Below are 25,000 nucleotides of genomic sequence, written 5' to 3'. Positions count from 1 at the left end.
TGCATTTACTTACATTTAGGATGAGCTTCATGCTGCATCGAGGACAGTCCTTTGTTGTTGTCTGGTCCGTTCAGTGAGGAGAAGACGAGGAGACCGGGTGGCGTGGGGAGAGGAGCCAGCGGTCACCCCCATAAGAAAGAACACCCTCGCGAGATCTGGTGTAGGTGGGAGAGACCACCACCTATAATAAGTTCCAGGCTCCTCGCTATAAAAGTATCCCTCGCGAGAGTTGGTGTATAATAAGACCACCACCTAAAAGTATAGGCTACTATAGAAGTGTAACCACGCCCACACAGCTGAGCCTGCCTCACACAACTTTCTCTCCTCCCTAAAGCCCTCTAAGCATCAGTGAGTGACACTGACTGCAGTGACTGGCAGACAGTGGGGGAAAAAGTACTCAAATGTGTTATTTAAGTAAAAGTATCAATACTATATCTGCAATGAAGAAATGCTCAAAAATATAAAACATTTACTTGAGTAAAAGTACAAAAGTATTGGTATCAAAATGTACTTAAAAGTAAAAGTTTAATTTAAAAGTTTTCAAATGTATAAAAATCTTTTGGAAATAGCAGATCTACAAGCTCACAATGCGTCGCATTGTGAGCCTGTAGATCGGCTATTTTCAAATGGCCAAAATGTAGGCTGAAGAAGTCTATCTATAATAATCTATAAGATTTTAATAAAGAAATCTATCTATAATATAATATAATCACCTACAAAGTAACTAGTCACTAAAGTTTTCAAATAATTGTAGTGGAGTAAAAGCACAATATTTACCTTTGAGATGTAGTGGAGAAAATTAAGTACAGAAAATTGGAAATACTCCAGTAAAGTAAAAGAAATACCTCAAAAATGTATTTGAGTACAGTACTTGAGCACATGTACTTAGTTACTTTACACCACAATAACAAGCAATGATTTTTTTTTTGTTAAAATAGTAAAATACTGAAGAATTGTACAACTGTTCACACATGGTTCGCCTTAAGAAAGATAAATACATAGCCAAAATTTTGGAGAAAAACGTTTGAAAACTTCTCTCTCCAGACTCCACCTAACCCATGATGACTCATTCCTTTGGATCAGTATTTCTTACATATGATTTATGCTAGTTGTGCAACTTGCATCTGGATAACACAACTTGTGTTATCCATATGAAGTTGTTTTCTTGTGCCAAGATGCCAGGTTTGTCATTTAGACAGATCTAAGTAATGTTTTATGTCTGTCTGCCTGCTAACCTACTTTCTTTATAGTACATTGTTCTCTTGCCATTCTACTGTAGACTACTTGACCACTTAACCTGTTGTTTGCCTAGGGTTCATGCCATTTAGCTACCACAATCCTGCACTTTGTAAATCACTCTGGATAAGTGTGTGTGATGAAAGCCTACATTGTCTATTGTCTTTTAACACTTTAGAAAAACAATACAAAATGAAAAAAAAAATCCGGGACGGCTAGAAGGAAATTTCAGAACATTAGGAGTGTAGCATTCTTCAGAAGGGCAGAGAGCACTGAACTGCACATTAAATCACATTCACAACTTGCCTTTTTAACCACATCTGCATTCTGCATGTATCTGCATGCCTGTGATATCTTCGCTGTCAGGCAGAAACATATTTGTGGGCTCGCTGCAGCAGCAGCGAGCACACTATTGATGTTCTACAATATTTCTTTCTCTCCCAAAAGTATGGCACCTATACTCCCACATACTTTCACTTAGAAACTCCATTCAAACTGTAAAAAAAAAATCAGCTTACTGTGTACATCTATGCTTGTACTTTTCTTTTTGAAATAATTTGTAGTTTTTGAAATAATTAACTTTAAGCACCCAATGCATTTCCAATGGGTTTTGCTAGTGGGGAGGGAGAAGGACAGAGGAGAAATGCCCCGTGTTTTCACTGTGTCACTGTGGCCACATTTTTTACACTACAGATATTTATTTTACATCACCAAGTGCGCACGGGTCTGGACATCTAAGCTGTGTGATGTATACATTTTGATATAAGACCATTAATATAAACCCATGTATCTCTACACTCTAGCAATCAGTGCAGCTGGTGATACCTAACCTGTCAGTCATTGGCTGCTCAATGGTGCTGCAAAGTAATTAAGTACATTTACTCAAGTACTACACAAGTGCTTACAATGCACAGTACAATTTTGAGGTACTTTTACTTTACTTTCCATTTTTGTTACTTCTACTCCACTACAATGACAGCATTTGACAGCTTTAGTTACTTGTTACTTTGCAGATTTTATTATCAATACAAAACCTACAGTAACCACATACAGCCGATCTACAATGTGACGCGTTATGAGCTTGTAGATCTGCTCTTTTCTGAACATTTTTGTACTTTTACTTTGGTACTAAAAGTATATTTTGATGCTGAAACGTTTGTACGCCGCAAGCTCCAAAACTCCCCCCCACACACCCCCCATACTCCACCGCCACCCCACCTCCCACACCACATGACATACCCCCCTATGTCACAACCTATTGAGTTCTTGACAGGTTTGATCCTATTTTGTTTTGTTAATATTGACCAACAAAATAATGGTCATGTTTGTGTAAGGCTGAGGCTGGCTATAAAAAGTATTAAATAACTACATCGGATCCATTGGAACACAAGTCATTATTTTTTTACATTTCCTGAAAAGTAACGGTTTGGGAGGTACAAGGTTTCCACTCGACAGCAGTGGTGTAAAAAGTACTCGAATTCTTTACTTAAGTAAAAGTACCAATACTGCAATATAAAAATACTCTGTTACAAGTAAAAGTCCTGAATTCAAAATTTACTTGAGTAAAAGTACAAAAGTATTGGCATCAAAACAAAATGTACTTAAAGTACCAAAAGTAAAAGTACTAAATATTTGAAAATAGCAGATCTACAAGCTCACAACGCGTCGCATTGTGAGCTTGTAGATCTGCTATTTTCAAATAGCCTATGTATAAAATAGGGTTAAAGTTGTTAATGTATGTTTCATTATATCATAATTTATATCTGAAAAGTAACTAGTAACTAAAGTTTTCAAATAATTGTAGTGGAGTAAAAGTACAATATTTGCCTCTGAGATGTAGTGGAGTAGAAGTAAAAGTATTGGAAATTGGAAATACTCAAGTAAAGTACAAATACCTCAAAATTGTACTTAAGTACATGTACTTAGTTACTTTCCACCACTGCCCGACAGTGACGATATACTATTACAGGCTTGTCAGAAGATATCGGTGGATGGATGACTTGCTTACAAATGTTAAATGTCACTGAACTCCAGTAGCCTGCTGTAGTGGAAAGAGATCGGCCAGCGTGTGCCTAGAGGCTCCAACAGACACTGAGGCCTTTGTGCTTAATAGTTTTAGAACTTTTAAGTACTTTTAGTGCGTTTCTTGGGGTTAGCCCATGATTCTGAGTTGTCAATTAGCTCACAGCTTTTCCTCCTAAGATATGAATTTGTGTATTAGTGATTTCATTTCTTATCAAATAATTGGATAGTAAGATGATTTCTACCACACAGGATTAAGTAAGGATAATTAATCAGTGTCTCATTTTCACAAGAAAAAGAATACTTCGAAAAGCATTAACCACTTAAAGGGCAAGACCACTTTGGTAGAGGTTTGGGATGTGTAGTTACCTTCCCATGATGTAACTCCAAAGGTGTGCAAGAAAAATAAAATGAAGGCTCCATTGATTAGAAATTGATAATTCAAAATATGCTCCTCATTGACTTACATTGTATGCTGAAACAGCTTTCAAAGTCACTCTTTTAGCCCGTAAACCAACACAAAAAAGTTGATTCAGACAATATAGAGCATCACCAAACCCAGTACTGTTTATTTTTTTTATAAAAATGTTACCTTCCTGATGATTTTACTATTTGAAGATCCGGATCCACAAATCCAGTCCGGGTTTTCTTCTTAATAAAAATAGCAAAATCAACAGGAAGTTAACATTTTTATATAAAAAACAAACAGTACTGGGTTTGGTGATGTTCTATATTGTCTGAATCATCTTTGTTTTTGTTTGTTTATGAGCTAAAAGAGTGACTTTGAGAGCTGTTTTACCGTACAATGTAAGTCAATGAGGAGCATATTTTGAATTATCAATTTCTAATCAATGGAGCAATTATTTTTGATTTCTTGTCCACGTTTGGAGTTACACCATGGCAAGGTAATACACAACCCAAACCTCTACTAAAGTGGTCTTGCCCTTTAAACCCTTTATACTTGGTAAAACAGACCGGTGTTGCAACTGTACTGGTTATGCTTGTTTTCCTCTCTACACCAAATCTCTTGCGTTGTGCGCTGCTACATCAGCTATTTGGGGGGAGAACGTTCCCCACAAAAATAGCGATGCTCTTGTAAATATAATTATATGAAGTGTGTCAGGGCCAATCGGAACCAAAGTTGTTGTTTTGAAGTGTGCAGCGGGTCAGGGGTCAAGAGCTGTACAGGGCTAACCTAAAGGACTTACCTTTAACCTCTTGAACAACCTGATCTATACGCCGCCTTTGCGACGGTGTTCAAGGGGTTGAGTACTCAATCACCAACACACTCAGCGGACACAACGTAACCTTCCTTTACTGCAGGTTACATCAGATCATCTTCTAAGGATTTATTTCTTTGCCTTTTATGCCTTTATTTGACAGGATGGCTGACAGGAAATGGGGAGAGAAGGGGAGCGACATGCAGCAAAGGCCGTCGGGACCGGGAGTCGAACCCGCGACACGCTATCAGGCTACATCGAGCCGATTATAGGTGCCTGGACCGCTATGTCAGCGGTCCAGGGCCACATCATATAATCATAGACATGTAAATGAGTCTTTAACCCATTGAGGCCTGAGGTTCCGATTCTGCAAAATGTCTTCTAAATCCTAACGGTTTTCTGAAAAACGTATGTTTCTATATCAGTGGTTTTCAAACTTTTTCATGTCAAGGACCCCCAAAATGATATGAATTTGGCCGCAGACCCCCATCTCAAAATATTTAGTTCCAGGGACCCCCCAGAAGCAAAGATTTGAGTTACAAATGTTCGCTTTAAAAAAATATACATTCAAAGATTTGCACAAATTCTCGATTTTTCTAAAATAGCAGATCTACAAGCTCGTAGCGCGGCACAGAGCTTGTATATCTGCTATTTTTCAATAGCCAAAGTGTAAAATAATGCTTTTTAGCTCAAATCTAAAAATGACTGATGCGTTCCAGGTCTTAAAGGGTTAAGAGAGAAGCCCCTAACAGAAATAAAATCAGACAAGGTACTGTAACATTGTATTTGAATGTTTATTTAAAGTTATTCCCGCATTGAGCCCCCTTCCAATGTGGGGGTCTAATCTGAAAGGAGGAGGATACAGACCACTGTAGCGCCACCTCAGCAGCACGCTAAATAACAAGGCTACACGTTTGGTCACAACACCCCTACACCCCGCTGCTACGGCACTCTCTGCACCCCTGTGATAACAGGCGAGCATTGTGAGGCTGTGGCTCACACAAGATGACCAAAAGGACCAAAGAGTCCGCAGTAAGACCACAGGTGAAAAGTTAAAGTGAGTGAATCCAAATCAATGAAACCAGAAAAGAATCAAGGTTATTATTTAATACAAGTACCAGGATAAAATAGGGGGATTGGGCGGGGGTTGTGTAAAAAAAAAAAGAAGTATAGATTAAATGTTTCCTCTCTCTTTTTCCCTGCTGCTGACCCACAGGGCACGTGCTTTGATGATGTCACTAAGGTAGAACGTTGAGACGGAATCCCAAGATTCTGTGGTTGTCGTCCTCCTCCAGTCAACGCGACACTTCTTCTCTCCTCCTCGTCCTCCCACACACGCACAGATGTACTGCTGGAAGACAGAACCACTGGTTAGATATGCATTCCAAAATGTATGCACACTTTGTTCATATGTGTCCGTAATGAATATCGTCTGTCGGGTGGAAACCACATATGTTCAGAACTGTTACTTTTCAGGATTCAAAAACAGCAAAAGTCGCAGATCTACAAGCTTGCAGATCTGCCACTTTCGATGCTTTTGTGTGACGCTATAGTATGATCAAGTAGGGCATTAATTCGAAAAGACAAAAAGTTGGAATATGGGTTTCTGCCTGACAGCAACGATATGACAAGCAGTGCACCTGTGATGATTATGAGAGTGCACCACAGGAATCACAGAGTGAGGTGATCTACGAAGGGGTTGGAATGGACCGACTGCCTTCATGCGTAGCTTGTGAGCTAGAGGTCAGGCAGATATTCTTGAGTGGGTCACGTGCACGTTCACCACTATGGGTTATGCAACTGTGACGTGTCAAGCAGCTGTCCAATTTGGCGGCTTCTTTAACCACTTAACATTTGGGGTCCCCCAGGACTATACCGTGCCTTCTTTTTTCCCTCTAAACCAAATCTCTTTGCCGAATATATTGACTATTTTCGCTGAATGTTTGCCCCAGAATAGGGAAGGTAGGGATCATGTGGTTATGGGGGGGTTCTTTGTTATTGAAATGGTGAACTGATTACCAGACAGCCTCTCTCCCCCCAATAAGTTACGGCTACCTGTCGTGTTGACTGATTAATCCGTATTTACACATCGGTGTATGATGGTGTCATGTGGCGAAAACAGCCTGTCTACAAGCTCACAAAGCATCGCACTGAGTTTGTAGATTAGCCATTAGCTCAACTCATTCCACTATAGTTCCTGTCACATACCACTGCAAATTGGGACATGTTTTTTTGTAACCAGCTCCACCAATAGGCCCTGTTTAACCTTTGGGTTCCGTTTCCCCTGCGGGGTTGTCATATATCTTCCTGCACTTAAACGATTTTACTTTTAACTAGAAAAAGTGCTCCTCGGAGCACAGGTCTCCGCCAGGTTAGGTAGGTTATTATGGCCTCCTGGTGGCGCTATAATAGGCCAATGTGAAAAGGGTGCCATTTCTTCTTGGGCCTTTCACGGCAATCGGACCTTGCATTCATGATTTGAGGCATTTTGTTCCAAAAATTTGTTTTGCTAAATTAGACCTGTTGGTGGCGCTATAACAGGCCAATGTGAAAAGGGTGGCATTTCTTCCTCGGCCTAGTGGGAATTTGCGTGTGAAATTGCACGGAAAGCGGAAGCTGCGTTCATGATTTGAGGCATTTTGTTCAAAACGAACCAATCCTGCAAACTTTGGAAGCCAACCTTAGCCAATGAGGATGGAATATGGACAATCGGACAGATCCGTGTTGATCACATGACTATAGAGATACTGTGTACCGATTTGCATGACATTTGGATAAAATCTGTCGGAGTAAAAGGCTTTTGCACAAATCGGCCTCCTGGTGGCGCTATAACAGGCCCATGTGAAATATTTGGGGCAGAGGTTCTGAATTGGCATCCAGGGAGTGTGTGTGCACAGTTTCGGAGCGACCGGGCCAACGGTGCCTGAGATTAGCTGTTCACAGACAGATGGACGGACGGACAAACGGACGGACAGGGGGTAAAACATACTCTCTCGCCATGCCTTTCGGCCTGGCGGAGACAATTACGCTGAGCAGGCAGTAAAATATGTAGCAGAGCCTGTATGCCAAGATGAAATATAGCACACCCGTATTTACATTAAATACACAATGTTTTCCAATTGAATTATCTGTGCAGAATAGATATTGACACCTGTTAATAGGACAGAGAATGACTTCTGGACTTGCTATTGTTAACACTAATGGGAAGTAATGCACCAATGTAAGATTAGATCCATGTTGAAGCATTCCAAGATGTATGCACAGCTCTGAATATGTCCCTAATCTCACGTTTGTTACACACAGATCGGGGCTACTGAGCCAGTTCATTCTTGTTTATGGGTGTCCACTATTATGTGGGTGATGTAGACATAAAACATGGTTGTCAAATTAGTTTATGAATGAGAGCAATAACCAGCCTTTAAGGAATCCTGGAAACAACACTTGTGGTGTGAGTGGCCGACACCACATTCGTTGACAATGGAGATTTACATTCAGAGAACTTCAGAGCAAATATTGCACTATTTAAGTGTCAATACAGACAGACTGTAAATACAGGAGCGAGTTCTGTTAATTGCGTATACATGCAAGCGCTCTTCTAGGTCTCCTGAATTTTGTGTTATGTGCATGTGTAGGGACACAGAACATGAGCTTCCCCACTACGGTTGTTAAGGCCAAAAATGCCACTGTGAATGGGGGACACTGTCAAGTGTGTGTTACCTGCGTAGGGGACTACAGATCTCCGAGGGGAATGATTTCTTCGTTGATAAAAAACTCGATGGTCTCCTCCTCCCAGTCTTCCACGTTACTGTCCAGTTCATCAGTGTCCACACCTGGAAGACACACACATACGGTTGTTCAGTGCTCACTCGCCAAGACGGGTCATGGGGTTCTTAAGTGCACAAGCACGCACACCTGTGCGTCACTGAGAAAGGTCAAAAGTAGATGGCTCGTACCTCCTCTGAGTTCGAGGCGGAGCTCCTTCTGTTCCTGGTGCGCCTGAGTGGCTGTCTCGCGGTAAAGGCGATACTCATCCATCATGGTTCTGCGCTTGTCAACCAGCTCCTACTCTCACAAAACACACTGCGTTTAGCATTACATTCTCACACTCTCATTTTTCATCCATTCATCATTAAACGTAGCTGCTCCAGATGACAGGAGAGCCATATCCAAATGTCATATACATCTTTTTACAGTTTGTAAAGTTTGTACATTTGTATGACGACGTATTGAAAAAATAATCAACTGATCACTTTAAGACAGTTTTTTAACAGCTTTAACAAACAAGAAAATCCCCCATCTTGTGCAACAAAACCTAACATACTAGCGTGTGCAAAGAACAACATAAAAGAGCCAGGCTGATGACGAATTAAACAACACGAAGACAATACAGGCAGCGCACTCCTCATATACATCAGGGCTGAAACGGTAGATATGATTCCCAGCAATCTATCGTCCTCGAGGAAACATCAGATAGCATGCAGATATGGAGGGCCGCTCTCAACAGATGTTCACACAGCAACATAACAGGGTCTAACCTTGGAAGCCTTGGACTGGCTCAGACGATCCTTCTGCTCAAAGATCTTGGAATACTTCTTTAGGTCCTTTTTGATCGTCTGTGAGAGAGAACGCAGCGGGAAGTTAAAAGAGAGGCACACGTGAATATATATGTATATAGATCATCAGGTTATAGGCTGGAAGCCTTGCATATCCAAAACTAAGTTAGTGTAAATCAGTGTTGATTTCCTCGACTAAAACTATGACAAAAAATGTCTATGATGACTAAAACTATGACTAAAAACACTGACAATTTTGTCAACCAATACAAACTAGACTAAAATGTTTGGGAGGGACTAGTGGAGAAGAGATCCAGTAGAACTAAGACAATTCATCATGGGTGCGAGCGGGTATCACAGACCGAAAATAGTTGATCTACAGACTCACAACGTGTCGCAGCACGACACGTTGTGAGCTTGTAGATCGGCTATTTTCGGCATGCAGCAAGTGAAAATTAATTTTAGTCGACTAAACCAACTGTAGATTTAGTCGACTAAAATCTCATGATATTTAGTCGACTAAAAGTAAACAGGTGACTAAGATATGACAAACTAAACAGAATTTTATTCAAAAGACTGACTAAAACTAAATAAAACATTTGCTGTCAAAATCAACACTGGTGTAAATAGCTGACCTACAAGCTCACAACGCGTTGCATCATGTTGTGACTGTGAGCCTGTAGATAGGCTGCTACTTTTGCGCGACACTGTTATATGACAAAGTATAAAATAGGGCATTAATTTATGAAAAAACATAAAACAAGGTTGCTGCCCGACAGCAAGGATATACAGATATATAGATACACACGGAGATAGACGGGAACGCCCAGGAACGCCCTTTCGATTTTGTCTCGGGGGAAAACAGAACGATCTGCCTCATAGAGTTACATCATACACGATCGTTTGGATCACTTTCAGAGCTATTTTATGGACGATAGAAACATTGTCAGCTAAGAAAAATCCATCAGAAGGACAGCTGGAACACAATCGTCCACTCGCCCTCGGAAAAGTTGACTTATTATTAAGATATATGTGACTAAAAAGACAATGTTTGGTTTATGTTCCCCCCAGAATACGTAAGCTGGGGTTCATGTGGTTTATCAGATTATCTGCATGAGTCAAGTTTCAGCACAAACACCACTGAGATCGGAGATCCGTTTTCTCTTTCCATCTCCGTCTGAATACCAAAACACTCGCCCCAAAACACAGTCGCCCCGGGGCAAACCCACCGGGATTCACCTGGTATTCCTAAACGTAACCTCAGTAAAACTATGCCTAAACATAACCTTATTCCTAAACGTAACCTCAGTAAAACGGTGCCAAAACATAACCTTATTACTAAACTGAACCTCAGTAAAACTATGCCTAACCCTGAACTTATTTCAAACCTTATCCTCTGTAAAACAAATACAAGAATACAAGAACCGCTGGTCGGTGAAAAAATGGGGGCGAGCGTGTTTTGGGGCGAGTCTTCTGGTTACCTCCCGTCTCTCTCTTTGTTACCAAACATGTTTACATATGCACAGTGTTTGATCGCCTGGTAGAGACACTATTACAAGATATGATCAATTAAACTTAGCATAATATCAAAACCCAACAGCCATTAAGTCATCAATAATGTTTATAGTGAATTTGAAGTACAGTTAGAGACTGTTTTGTGAACAGCACGTACCGACGCCATTACCATTTGGCGAAGTGCGTCATTTAATATCATGCAGGATTTACACACTGCTTTAGCTCCGTGTTCATTGCCAGATTAACAATTGTGTTTTCTGTAGATTTTTAAACGAGGATAGTCTAGGGTTTGGCTTGTTTTGTGTGTAAATCGCTGCATGCTGACTGCGTTTCCAAACTGTAATGGCGTCAATGTCTCCTGTACTTGGAATTCACTAAAACGTGTTCTATAAAAATCATTGATGAATGAATGGCTTTTGCTTTTTGATATTATGATAAGTTTAATTGATCATATCTATAGAAAATGTAATAGTGTCTCTTACCAGGCGATTAAATCCGATAACCTCGGGCCATTGTGTTGTGTTGGATCCTCTGTCCAGTCAGGACAACATTCCAATCGGACTCTTGTTTAATTTGCTAATGTAGCATTCCTTGTCGAGTGGCAACAAGGTTCTGTGCCTGTGATCTGGCAAGCCATGACGCCTGCTTTTAAATTGGTATACTTTTACAGCATATGAGTTTGAAAACCCCACATCCCTCCGTCTATACCAGCTGGGGGAAATCTGTGTTTTCCCCTGAGCGACTCCACCCCCTAGGTACGACCCACTGATGACACTACGCCGTGTGGATGTATACAGATTACAATAAAACGGGTCCATCTAATATACCAACACACATGAAGTGGTAACTGTGAGCCTCAGAGCAAAGTTAGAATCAGGAACAGATAGTTCTGCTCTCATACGAGGTGTCAGAAAAGTTATTTAGTTTGTCATCACAGGCTCTAGAAAACACACACACCAACACAAACATACATATGTGAGCGCAAAGCCGTACCTTGATCTCTTCCACCTGCAGCAGGGTGGCTGGCCGGGGTCTCCAGAGCAGCTGGCAGAAGCGGTCCTTGTTGTTCTTCTGAAGCAGGCGGCCCTGGAAGGTCCACAGCCAGTAGGCGTTGTCCACCTGGAGACACATGCACACACACACACACACACACACACACACACACACAAGTGGAGATGTTAGCAGTAGCTGCATATCATTCCTACGTTTTAGTCGGGCCGTCTCAGTCCTATAGGACAAAACTATTTCTGTCATTAAGGGGTTGTGTGTGTGAATCAGAATCAGCTTCATTGTCACATCACAGGTTTACATAAGTAAAAAAGTGGGTGAAATTCAGTTCCCATCGTATCGTTATTTCCATAGAAAAAAGAAAGGGAAGAAGAAGGGGGGTGGCAAGGGGGACAGGAGTTATCTACATATTTTCACATGGTACCTGAGATAAGATATAAGGTGTGTGAGCATAGCAGCAGATGTATACTGTGTATGATATACTTATGGAAGTTAGTTAAAGTGCTAGAAAAACACAATAAAAAAGACAAGTCAGTGGGTTGTACCTGGGATTAAGGTGCAAAATGTCAAGTGCATGTCGACCGCATAATCCCCATAAAGTAGACTGACACTGGTATAATAAGTACGTCCACGAGGAAGAAAAGAAAAGTCAAGTCACTAAAGGAAGAGCTAAGTCCAAGTCATTTGTCCCTAAGTGACGTGTGACGTGTGTGTGTGTACTGTGTGTACCTTGTGGCTCCACCAGGACACAGAGGTGACCAGGTAGCGACCGGTGGGATCCCACTCGACATCAGACGCCATGTAGTGCTCAGCTATGTTCATCAAAGTGCAGTCTGACGTGTCCACGAAGGCCAGGGCCCCGTTCATACTGTAGGCACACACACATGCAGGTTGGAAAGGTTAATTATATGCAGCACACATTAAAATGTGGAGTAGTACAGTTAGTGCTGGGCTATAACTGAACAGATTCACAATATTTTATCGTGACATTCATTCATTCAATTTGTTTTGATGGTTACTAGGCATGTAAGATTCACTCAATTCACGATACAATTCAAATCACGATACTAGGTTCACGATAAGATTTTTCACGTTTTTTTTTAATACAAATTTATTTTCCAGACAAATTCATTTTTTATCAATTCTCTTACAAAGATACCGTATTTTCATCTTGTCTCGTTTGCGCCCTCTGCTGTTTGCATCGCGATACATTTTTTATTAAATCGATTTAAATTGTCATCCGTTTGAATCGATTTGAATGCCTAACGGTTACTGTACTGCATTTTTCATTCGCTTTTTTCCATAGAAATTGTAATATCTGTTGATACGTCAAAATCAAACCTTTCAAATCCTTATCTAAAACATATGCATCATATGGGAGCACTAAGTCTGATGAGCCTCAGATCAGAAGTAGAATCAGGAGCTGACATCCAGCTCTCATACGAGGTGTCAGAAAAGTTTTAAAGCTTGTCATCAGTGGCTCTTTCTTGTCTGCATCTCTCTCAAATTTCACAGCAATTTACAGACACAACTGACCTCCTGAGACCAGCCAGCACCATAAACTGTCCCTGCGGGCTCCAGAAGATACTGTTGGCCTGCTGTTTGTCAAACATTTCTGCAAAAGAGAAGGACAATTGATCCAGTCAATGGAGGGTGTTACAGTTATTAGGCAAACGTGTCACCATGTCTCTCTCTACGTAGAATACTTACTTATGAGGTCGATCTTGCCGTTGTTTTTGACGTGATAGAAGGAAGCGTTGATTCTAGGAGACTCTCCGTGGAGAACGGCAAACTTGCTGCCGTTGGGTTCCCATGCAAACGCTATGATGGGCTCTGGAAGGACAAGAACGTCATGTTTTGATGTTGTGGTTGCAGACACGGTTCTGTTATCTGTTCTTATCTTTGAGAGGACTCAAATGGCCGTTTCCCTAGTTATCACCAAGTGATTAAAATGCTGGGTCCTCACACGTGTGTGTGTGTGTGTGTGTGTGTGTGTGTGTGTGTGTGTGTGTGTGTGTGTGTATGTTTTGATTGATTGAATGTTTTATTAGGCAAAACAGCACAATTACATTTAAAATACTTTGACTAAAAGGTCTGTCCAATTTTGTTTGCCTCTATGTTTTCATTTAAGAAGTAGTTGCTCATTTTTGTTTTTTCTGTACTCAGAGTAGCTTTTGTTTCTGAGTTTGATGGCATTCACTCAGGATGTCTCCCTTCATCCAAGGTTCTGTACGAGCCCTGATTCTCACCACCTTTGACGCTATGCCCACAAAGGTGTGTATGTGTGTGTGTGTGTGTGCATGAGCATTGGTGTTTATCTGTCTGTGTGCACTCGCATGCGTACGTACATACCCTTCATTTCTACCACATCAACAGGAACCTGTTTCTCCCTCATTCTGAAGATCTCAAAGTTGGTAACCACACCCTGAAAGAGAAAGTATCATCATTAGCATTCACTAGATTTACCTTAAACTTCTCTGCTCAATGTTCCCGTCTCCTTTCACGTACCTGTGTTCCCTTGGGGGTCCGGTCCACTTTGACACAGAGATAGTCTCCGTTTCTCTGCCAGTGCAGTTTGCAGTCGACGACGTTGAACAAGTTGCGAACCCTGATCTCTTGACGGGAGGGGATCTGCATCAGGGTCACCCTGGCAGGGATGTCTTTGTCCTCTGGTACCCAGAATGCTAGGATGTTGTCACCGGGAGACCATGAGAAGTCCCTGGAAGCACACACACACAAACACAGCTAACATAAGACGATTCAAGTCTAAAAACCACCATCAAGACAGCTATGATATCATCCCTTAAAGCACTGTTTCCCAGTGGGTCGGGACCCATGTTTTGGTCGCAGACCAATTTTTTGGGGATCGAGAGTAAATATCCCTTTTTTTCGTTTTCTACATAAAAATAAAGCTAAAGATTTCAAAAGGTTTCATAAATTAAAAACAATTCCAACATTTTTCAAAAGAATTTCATAAGTAAAATAAATAAAAAAAACTACATGTTGTGAGCTTGTATATCTGCCATTTTCATTAGTTTGGATCCCGGGCAAACATCTAATTTCTCTTTTGGGTCTTGACCTAAAAAGATTGGGAAGTACTGCCTTAAAATCATACGGTTAATAGATTACAAATATTAAGGATTGACTTACTTGATTCCATTGATCTTGAGACTCTTCTTGTCGAGCAGGCCCATAGACTATAAGGGAAAAGAGGCTGGTTTTAATCTAGCTTGCATTACAATACACCAAATAAATACAGAAATGTGTTTTAGTCACATTTTCTTACAGGAGTCTCATAGATGCTCAACGTATCCTGGGTCATCCTGGCAAAGAACTTCCCATCGTTGCTCCATCTGAGAACAAATACCATTACAAGACAATTAGAAACAACATTCATTGTCACACAAATAATTGCAATTAACGATTTAATTGACATATTTAACAATGTTATACTTTGCAAAAAATTTGTAAGAAATAGCTGATCTACAAGCTTACAACATGTCACTAAGTGATGCGTTGTAAACTTGTAGATCTGCTATTTTTGGAAAATGTTTGAAAATATATGAAAAAGAAATCAACGTGGAAATTGTGATTAGGCGATTATGTTATAATTGTGACAGGCCTACATAGGGAGAGGGATTGGAACTAAAAGCTTTGGTATACTGACTTGAAGATGGGCCAGTGTGCAGAGCTCTCACAATGGAAGCCTCTCTTCTTCTGACCCGTTAGAATGTCCCAGATGATGATGGCCTGTGGGTCCTCTTTAGTGTCCATCAGTGGACTGAAGGTCACAACGTACCTGGGAGACACCAAAAAAATAAAATAAATTAGGCTTCAGATAGCTCACACAAAACATTTCACATTCATCCACACAAAACAGTTACTATTGGGTGTGCAAGTATTGAGGTTTGCATGTCATTAGTTGCAAGTTATGCCAGATGCAAAGTATTAAGTACATATAGTGTGCTAGTTTGCTTAACCACTTAAAGCTGCACTGTAACTTTCATGTCCAACCGGGGATTCAAACCCTGGTCCCCTGTGCAAGTGCTGAAATGTTTGCCATTGAGCACACCTGCTTGTACAGGGGGAATATTCTGTTTTTACTTCCAGGCAGTACCATGTCAACCAGCAATTGTCCCACCAGTCACAATGTGCCACGTCGCATCATGTTGTGACTGTGAGCTTGTAGATAGGCTATTTTTGCGCGACACGTGATATGACCACGTATAAAATAGGGCATTCATTTATGAAAACATAAGATTATTATATATTGATAATATAATAATATATATATTAATATATATATTATTATAAGAATATATATTGAGATACACAACAAGGTTTCTGCCCGACAACAACGATGTACAGATTACAATAAAACGGGTCCATCTAATAAACCAACACACATTAAAGTGGTAACTGTGAGCCTCAGAGCAAAGTTAGAATCAGGAGCAGATCGTTCTGCTCTCATACGAGGTGTCAGAAAAGTTTTTTTGTTTGTCATCACAGGCTCTAGAACACACACACACACGCCCCTATATTTCACCGTAAGACAAATAGCGAAGATGTTTGCCTATTATGACCAAAATAGGGGAACCAGGTTGAAAGGGGTTAAAGAAGGCAGCTCTAGAGATACCAAACCATGCATTAAGGCGTATTATTAAGCAGATAATATCGTGTTAAGTGATGAGGTGGTTAGACAGGCGATGAGTGACGTTGCTTACCTCTCACAGGGGGAGAAGTCGATGAGCGAGACGCCCTGGTGGCTGAACCTCTGAATCTGCTTGAACTTCTCGCCACCCCACAACGCAATGCCGCGCTGGTGGAACGTCGCCAGGTAGGTGCCTTTAGGAGACCAGCGCACGTACGTCTCTGTCCAGCGCTGCAGACAGACACACACCATTAAACTGGAAGCCAAGCAGTGTTTATTTCGTCGACTAAAACTATGACGAAAAATGTTCCTTTTCACTGAATATATTGACAATTTCGTCAATAAATAAAAACTAGACTAAAATGTTAGTGAGGGACGAGTGGAGAAGAGATCCAGTAATTTTATGTTTGGTTGCGCTCTGGTGTTGCGCTCTGAAAATAACAGATCTACAAGCTCACAACGTGTCACGCTGTGACGCGTTGTGAGCTTGTAGATCGGCTATTTTCAGCATGCAACCATGCTTGTAGATCAGCCATTACGACGCCATCAAGGCCCGCCCGGAATTTCTAAATCAACTGTAGATTTAGTCGACTATAATCTTATGGTATTTAGTCGACTAAAACTAGACTAACACTAAAACATTTCAGATGACAAAAATTAAATGGAATTGTATTCAAAAATGACTAAAACTGAATCAAATTTGCGGTCAAAATCAATACTAAAGCCAAGCTACTTCAGACAGATCACCTGTGGATGAACACACAGGTCTTTCCATCAGTTCTGTGGTAATTTCTCTTACTGAACACGAAACTCACCGCTCTCTCCTCGGCTACAATTGGCTCCTTGGAGTCGTTGTTGAAGATGGCCGTCCTTTCTCCCGATTCGTAGATCACACTGTACTGGTCGCGACAGTCTGGGTCCTCAATCCAATGGCGCATGTTACCCTGGAGAAACATACACAAACGCACCAAGCACACACACAATATTAGTGGAGGCTGGGCAATCTAATAACATTGATGGTCTTGTGATATATCATGCAGGGGTCAAAAACTGAGCGTTTAGGAGGAGTGGTAACTGTGAGCCTCAGAGCAAAGTTAGAATCAGGAGCAGATAGTTCTGCTCTCATACGAGGTGTCAGAAAAGTTATTTAGTTTGTCATCACAGGCTGTAGAACATGGACACACACAAAATCAATTTCACTGAATTTCACTGACAGATCACTGACATTTAGTTGATCACTGTTGCAATGGCCAAAAATTGAAGATCAAATCCATAATTGAACACTCACAAATCCATAATTTAAACACTCACAAAGTCTTTGAAGTCCTGTTTCTCAGGAGTTTCCCACTCGTCACTGATGTTCATGTACCTAAAGACACAAAAAGCACATGTTAGGGGATTTCTATACTAAGCCGGGATATGCAAGATTCATATTGTACATAGTTTATGTATTTGAGTAAACACATACACACATGTTTGTTGGTCAATAGACTACAGACTAGTAGCTAGATTGCTTCATCACAAACTCACTTGAAATGCTATATTAAGAATGATGAAACATGATGACACGTATGATATCTGGACAAGACATGTCACAATGACCAGCCAATGACACTTGTGTCTTAAGGTCTGCGATTCAAATAAGAGATGAGAGAACAGACTGGACATATTAGGACAGCAACATGAATTCTGGTGATGGAGGCAGGATGCTCATATTGAAACACCTTGTGAGTGGAAGTGTAAGAAATAAGAATAGATTTCACTGCCGGATGGCATAATAGCACCCAGGAACCACATGAGAGCTGCTTCTTCTGCTGCTGCTCTTGCGTGTGCTAAATTAGACCTAGAATGTTGTGAAGTGTACTTCATGCTGAATAAATAGTGAACATGCGGACTGGTCCGTCATCCTTGCACATCTTTGCCTTGCTCACGACGAGAGATTCCACCACACACTCAAATCGGACATCGGTGGAAAAGCATCAATGTGCACAACAGTAGCTGACAGCATTACATAACATTCCACACTTACTTGTCAAAATCAGTGAACACGTTGACCCTGAACGTGTGCTGTTTGTCTAGTTTATAGCCATCAGCGTTCTTCACTGCCTCCAGAGCCTGAGTGGGAGCACCATACTCCAAGAAGATGTATCTAAAAAAAAAAAGAGGAAAGTCATTAACCACTTAAGCCCTATTTTATACTTCGCTGTACAATGGTGTCGCTATGCAAAAAAATTGATCTACAAGCTCACAACGCATCGCGACACACTGTGAGCTGGTACGTCTGCTATTTTTGACCATTTTATATTCTACAATAATTTTATCTTCTTATTATATTAGAATTGGCTTATGGGTGGGCGTCACAAACGTAAAATCCGTATTTGATAGGTCAAATCCAGTCACAAAAGAAACCAGGATTTGATTGGCCAAGCTTTGCGTGACAAATGGTTTGATCAACGCTACTAGATGTTCCAGCTGTTTCGTGGCCAGAACATCTAGTAATTCTATAATGACATGCCTAAAATAGGGACGTCAGGTTTAAAATAGCCCTGCCAGACGATCAGAAAATGAGATCTCTACCTACCCATACGTCTTGTCTGGTGACATCTAAATACAATATAGTGGCTAAAACTGAGTGGGAAAAATTAACACCATTGCAGCTTTGGTATAATTATTTTTTGGGTCACAGTACATTTGCAATACAGTACAATTTGTCCTCTGCATTTAACCTATCCTAACTATTACGAGCAGAGGGTAAGTGCCAAATACCCAGTAGGTACACAGTGAGCAGTTTGGTGTTAAGTGTCTTACACAGGGACACTTCGTCACATAGTCTAGAGCAGGGCCGGGGGGTGGGCAAACCGGGGACCTTAGCTTTCCCAGGAGACATCTCTCTACCCATTCAGCTATGGCAGCTCTTTAGTGCGGTTCTTCATTATTGTCAAAGCAATAGTGGCCATTAACACATTGGGTGCCAGAGGTTTATTAAAATATTATACGTTTAGTGCCTGCTATTCTTCCATCCACTTACGTTGATATGTTTCGCGCTGTAGAAGCCCCGACGCGGAAGTGCATGTAAACAAAGCGTGCGAGATGGCGGAGGGTCCCGACTAACGCCTGGAACAATAATATTTCTAACGCGATCCTCCATTGCAAAGTGATCGCCGATCGAAAACGGCTCGCTTCCACCACGTTAAAAAGAAATGGAGATATTAAGCTTTTAGTCAAGGAGTTGGAAAGGCCGACCGGAAGGATTTTTGACATGGATCCACATCCGGCCTCTCCTTCTCAGAGACTCCTTGGATGATCCCAAAGTTTCGTTAGAGCGCCCCACGTATAAAAATAAAATTGGGTCAAAAACGGTCTGGACCGTTTTCGGCACTCCTGTTAACAGCAATGTTCTAGCCCATATATTAAATGTAGATTTCCCCAGACTTATCAATAGACAGAGATCTCTGATTGTCTGGCAATTTAGAACGAGCGACCTGGCCCGCCCCCGTCCATTGAGTTCAATGTCCATTGAGTGCAATGGACAGGTGGCGCCATCTTGGGAGGTTTTCAGCTATTACTCCAATGGTGTGATGTCACGTTCTCTTTCTATTAAATGCGAGACTAGGTTGAAAGTGGTTACGTTGGACGCAGCAGTACACATGATAAGATAACCAAACCATCTCTGCGGCACAATGCAGTCTTACCCTTTTGTCAGGCCATCCGCCTCAGGGTAGAACTCGTTGGTGATCTTGCCAAACTTGGAGAAAATCTTGTGGATGACATTTTTGAGCTTCTCCAGACGCTCTGGGCCCACCTGGGGAACATTATCCACCACCACCACAGAGTCTATACCGTCAGCTTCCAGGGGCTTCTCTCTCAGGAGGTCTTCCAACAACTCTGGACAAATGAAACGAAAGAGGATGGAAAGGTGATTATGGAAAGAGGCCAGTCAACTCATTAAGCCAACTGTTATACTTCATTGTACAGTGGTGTCGCACTGAAATAATAGCAGCTGTACAAGTTCACAACGCCTCACATTGCGAGTTGACTTGAGCTTTGTACATCTACAGTATACTGTATATTATACTAAGTATACTTGGCAAAGGGAGAAGATCTGACTACAAAATGAGGGACAAGTTTTATCTGCACACTTTGACAAGAAATGGATTCTACAGACACACACACACACACACACACACACACACACGTGAAAATACAGAGATGCAGGCAGCACTGATGGTAAGATAACAGCTGGTCCACAAAAGCTACCTATTTAATGTTTTATCATAGCTCTGCTATGTCAATTCTCGGCATGTTCTCACATCATCATCTTTTCAAATTGCAGCTAAAACGCTTCCATTCAGCTCCCTGTTGCGCCATTTGCAGAGCAGAATGGGACCATTTTGAACGGTTGAATAAGCAGTATGACTGTCAGTCACACTGGGTTACACTGTTAGCAGCAGCGTTGGCGTTGGGGATTCATTTAAGGCTCAACTAAATCATTTCACTACAACCTATGTTAAATAATAGCTGAAATCAAAGTCCAGTGAACATCAATTAACGTGTAATTGAAATAAATAAGAAAACTAGGCCAGTACCAGGCATAAATGATAAGCTATTATTCGGCTAGTTGCTAGCTAAGCTCACTTGCTGTAGTCTGTAACAAAAACACCAAGGAGAGGCCAGTAACGTCACAAATAATGGACATCAAGCGTGGGGAAAACCGCTGTTTTTCCGCTGTTTTATTTATTATTATTTATTGCTTAACAAAATACACACAGAATATCACAGGAATAGGAAAAACTTATTATAAATATTTAAAATAAATTGGCTTGAACAAGTATTTCAGCTGTTTTAGAAATATTCAATATATATTATATTATGATTAAAAATATTGACGTATTTCACACATGATGACAAGCCCAAAACACGCCACGTTTAAACAAGATGAAATACTACAAAATATGATTTCTTCTGATGTTAGGGGCCCCCCATGATGACACTACAGGCTACTTCCGTACTGTCACTGACGTCACTGTACCATCCTTGTCATCTTGAACGGCTAGCAGCGCTAGCTAGCTAGCAGCACCAGAGCCAGGCCTGGCGATGAACCGGCGTGTTTCCTGACACTCACCCTCGTCCTCGATGTCGTCCACGAAGTCCTCCGGCTCGCTGAACGAAGGCTCCTCTTCCTCGTCGTCGTACTCGGGATCGTCCGCCATACTGTCCACCGTATCTTGCATTTAACCAGGTTTAGGAGGGGGATTCGGTCTCTGTAGAAAAAGGGAGGCTAAAACAGAGACGGGCGGCTCTGGGCTGATGTGTCTGCCATGTGCGATCCGGGAGAAAATGGAAGAAGCGACGGAAACGTCAATCCGGAAGTCGTGCGCGATATCCGGCTGGCGCCGCGAAGACCGTACGATCTCCAAACCATGGGGATTGCCGAGCCCTCATTACATGACCGTCATATCATGACAGTCATGGATGACATTTTACCTGGTGTTTGCACTTTCTCCCTTTTTGGCCCGTACATCTACATACACGTTCAAATTTCAAATATAAAGTGCTTAACCCATTGCCACGGATGTTGCAATTATGTACGTTCCCTCAAAGGTACCCGTATCTTCCGTATTGTTCAATAAAAAGCATTTTAATCCGATCAGTGGCTATTTTCTCCATATGCTTTTAACTACACGACCCTATCGGTTGGGAGACGTATTACACTCTGATACATTATAACTCTATTAGAAAATGGCCACCGATCGGATTAAAATACTTTTTATTCAACAATACAAAAGATACGGGTACTTCTGAGGGCCCGTACATAATTTTAACATCCGTGGCCATGAGGTAAGCACTTTATATTTGAAATCTGAACGTTTAAATAGATGTACGGGCCAAACGGGGAGAAAGTGCAAACCCCAGGTTGAAGTTCATCCATGACGGTCGTGACAGACGACCGTCGTGTGATCCAGGGCTAGGGGATCGCCTTCAGTCTGGTCTTTTTTGGTTTGTAGATCGACGGAAAACGCAGTTGCTCTCGTTTCATGGCGTTTTGCGTGGCAAAAAGAAGGAAAGGAAGCCACGTACCTACCGGCGTTATATGCGAAACTATTTCCCGCGAGAGGAGGAGCGGCTAGCAACAATATAAAGCAAACAAAAAAAACTACATGCTCTGTTATAGTTAAATATATTATATTCCATAATTTGATGTCGGACAACATCGTCCTATAATTTATGTGAGTCCATGGTCAGCTGTCTTAAGCACTCATAACCGTAAAGTTGACATCTACTATGCATCAATGAACGTAACTTATGCGTTATCTCTTTCATAACATGATGATCAGCAGCACATCATGGAGCAGCAGTGTGTGGTGCTGATGCCCCGGGTCTGTGAGGTGCTGGCCGGCCTGGAGAAGCCTCTACATGACGACACCAGCCTGGAGAAGATGCTGGACTGGTTCACTGGGCTGACTAGCAGTGGTGGAAGAAGTACTCACATGTTTTACTTTAAGTAAAAGTATCAATACTGCAATGTAGATACACTCTGTTTACAAGTAGAAGTCCTGTATTCAAAATGTGCTTGAGTAAAAGTGCAGAAGTATCGGCATCAAAATGTACTTAAAGTACCAACAGTAGAAAGTACTCATTGTGCAGAATGTCCCATTTCACAAGTTCAAAAAGTATTTTAAAATGTTTTTTGAAAATAGCCGATCTACAAGCTTACAATGCGTTGCATCGCGGATTGTGAGCTTGTAGATCTGCTATTTTCAAATGGCCGAAATATATTTACAGCTGATGTGGTTAGTGAGTTTTATAATAATAATCACAATCTACAAAGTAACTAGTAGGCTAACTATAGTTTTCATATAATTGTAGTGGAGTAAAAGTACAATATTTTCCTCTGAGATGTAGTGGGATATATGTAAAAGTATTGAAAATTGTAAATACTGAAGAAAGTAAAAAATACCTCAAAATTGTACTAAGTACAGTACTTGAGTACATGTACTTAGTTACTTTACACCACTGGTGTTGATAAGATTTTATCTAACTAACTTACCTCTGTCTTTATTTTTTTTACTGGTTTATATTTTACACAAAGTGATCTGGAGTTACAGTGTGATTTAGCTTTTGTGGATCAAGATGTTTTGATTTGATTGATTGAATACTTTATTAACAGTTTGCGAATACTACAGTGGTATGATTATACAATGGTGCTAAAAGGATAACACAAAAAAGCTCTAAGGGCTTGTTTCCATTGTGGTCCTGTGTATTCAATTCATCGAGACATTTAAAGACATACAATAATATGCAAGACATCATCAACACTAGTAGCAATAGACTTTTTTTCTATAGATTACTCACCCCATGGAGACTTGAATTCATGGATATTGTTTTGTTTTTGTCGCATTTCTAAGCCAATAATTTGATGACGAGCGGTGGGTTCCGGTAGGAGACAGAAAGGGCCTCCTTTGTGTCTATCCCCTTAAGCAAAAATGTTATACAGGGACCAGTTACAAATTGCAGACAGGTGCTCTTTTATGACGGTTTTGAAGGAGAGTAAGGAGTCACACTTTTTGATGTCTGGTGGTAGGGCATTCCACATTTTGGTGGCATAGCAGTAGAACAAATTTAACCCCATGTTTGTGCCGAATCTGGGAGATGGGAAGAGGTGAAGACAGTAATTGATATGAATACAGCTATTTGCTGAACGGGAAGGTTTATTGATTAGGTGTCTGTCCTACTAAGGCCCTGCAGTATATTAATTAATCCGTTCTCTTGGTGCAGTAGGATCCCTGCTGGAGGTCTGCCCCTGTCTGCCCGTCTTCATCAACTCTGTGATCCACAACACCACAGCAGACCCCGGGGTCATCTCCTTCACTCTCAAACTAACTGGATTGTTGGCTGCCAGCGAGGACAGCTTTAAACTGCTGCAGGTACAGTAATATTTACAACGCCCGACTCACTGACAAGTCATATAATAAGACACACTAGCTTGTTGGGCACTGAATGGAATACAAGAACGCTCGCCCCAAAACACGCTCTCCCCAGGTCAAATCCAGCAACCTTGGAACGCTCGCCACCAGGTATTCCTAAACATAACCTCAGTAAAACTATGCCTTGACCTAACCTTATTCCTAAACTTAACATCAGTAAAACTATGCCTAACCCTACATTTATTCCTAACCTTAAAGGTGTAGTTCACCCAAAAGAAATCGTATTTTCTATCAATTACACACCCCATGAAGCCTTGAATTCATGGATATTTTTTTGTTTTTGTCGAATTAAAAGCCAATAATTTGATGACCGGCTGCGCTTTCGGTAGGAGACTCAAAGAGTCTCTTTTGAGTCTCCTACTGGAAGCGCAGCCGGTTACAAGACGAATACAAGAATACAAGAACCGCTGGGGACGATCGGTCCGCGAAGAAGATGGATGTACCCTATAGCTTTGTGTCTTAAAGGTTTTGTCCTGCAATAGGAGCAGTCCATCTTGAGCCTGGGGTACAGCTGTCAGCACTGGCAGGAAGCCGGACTCTGGGAGGATCCTTGCGTGCGCATTGGCTGGATTCAGGGGTTAAGGAGCATGCTGCAGCACCCAATGGCTCTCCGCTTCCTGGAGGAAACAGGTGGGATTGATTGCAAGTGACGTTTCTCCTAGAAATTATGAACCCAATGGCTCGGGGTGGGCGAACGTTCTGCAACAATAGCAGCTCTACAAGCTGACAGCTGTGGATTTTGGTCAATGTTTTAAGTGGTTAAATTAGGAAACACAAGAGGGAGACACTCTGCTCTCCTCATAAATGAGA

At 41.3% G+C, this 25,000-nt stretch overlaps 3 protein-coding genes across 5 annotated transcripts in view; 1 reads left to right on the top strand and 2 right to left on the bottom strand.

Moving 5' to 3' along the window:
• LOC308100511 (carbohydrate sulfotransferase 12-like) overlaps positions 1–228 on the bottom strand; it is an 11,566-nt gene extending 11,338 nt beyond the window's left edge. The window contains exon 1 of the mRNA XM_080449576.1: positions 14–228. The gene's annotated coding sequence lies outside the window, so the exon portion shown is untranslated. The remainder of the gene's footprint in view (positions 1–13) is intronic.
• Positions 229–5,253: 5,025 nt separating this feature from the next.
• eif3ba (eukaryotic translation initiation factor 3, subunit Ba) lies at positions 5,254–21,547 on the bottom strand. Of its 2 annotated transcripts, none has more exons than XM_080449513.1 (19): positions 21,328–21,547; positions 19,898–20,090; positions 18,235–18,354; positions 17,517–17,574; positions 17,021–17,149; positions 16,279–16,436; positions 15,222–15,353; positions 14,841–14,907; positions 14,705–14,751; positions 14,063–14,273; positions 13,907–13,979; positions 13,265–13,387; positions 13,091–13,169; positions 12,284–12,422; positions 11,540–11,665; positions 9,014–9,091; positions 8,432–8,540; positions 8,196–8,308; positions 5,254–5,829 (listed from the first exon to the last, which is right to left on the bottom strand). In XM_080449513.1, the coding sequence occupies exons 1-18, from the start codon at positions 21,434–21,436 to the stop codon at positions 8,208–8,210; spliced, it is 2,052 nt and encodes a 683-aa protein (XP_080305639.1). In that variant the 5' UTR covers positions 21,437–21,547; the 3' UTR covers positions 5,254–5,829; positions 8,196–8,207. The 2 variants fall into 2 exon arrangements, with proteins under 2 accessions (XP_080305639.1, XP_080305640.1); XM_080449514.1 differs by having other exon boundaries at positions 5,254–5,826.
• Positions 21,548–22,321: 774 nt separating this feature from the next.
• The window catches only part of brat1 (BRCA1-associated ATM activator 1), a 7,239-nt gene continuing 4,560 nt past the window's right edge, over positions 22,322–25,000 (top strand). The window contains exons 1-4 of one of the 2 annotated variants that reach the window (XM_080449447.1): positions 22,322–22,432; positions 22,541–22,685; positions 23,985–24,130; positions 24,673–24,820. In XM_080449447.1, coding sequence (XP_080305573.1) covers positions 22,550–22,685; positions 23,985–24,130; positions 24,673–24,820 — 430 coding nt within the window. In that variant the 5' untranslated portion in view covers positions 22,322–22,432; positions 22,541–22,549. Of the gene's footprint in view, positions 22,433–22,540; positions 22,686–23,981; positions 24,131–24,672; positions 24,821–25,000 lie in introns of both variants that reach the window. The other variant, XM_080449446.1, reaches the window with a different exon arrangement.

The sequence above is a fragment of the Gymnoscopelus braueri genome (assembly GCF_963280865.1).
Source record: "Gymnoscopelus braueri genome assembly, chromosome: 2".
Taxonomy (NCBI): domain Eukaryota; kingdom Metazoa; phylum Chordata; class Actinopteri; order Myctophiformes; family Myctophidae; genus Gymnoscopelus; species Gymnoscopelus braueri.
The sequence above is the reverse complement of the archived record's forward strand: the minus strand, read 5'-3'. Positions and strand labels throughout refer to the sequence as shown.

Bases quoted from the DNA above. Each gene is read 5' to 3' on its own strand.
- eif3ba (XM_080449513.1), bottom strand. From the start codon at position 21,436: ATGCAAGATACGGTGGACAGTATGGCGGACGATCCCGAGTACGACGAC. The intron at 14,274-14,704 runs GTAAGTCAATCC...GTGTGCTTCCAG, and splicing joins CTCAAGATCAATGGAATCAA to GGACTTCTCATGGTCTCCCG. The intron at 8,541-9,013 runs GTTAGACCCTGT...TTGTGAGAGTAG, and splicing joins GCCAGTCCAAGGCTTCCAAG to GAGCTGGTTGACAAGCGCAG.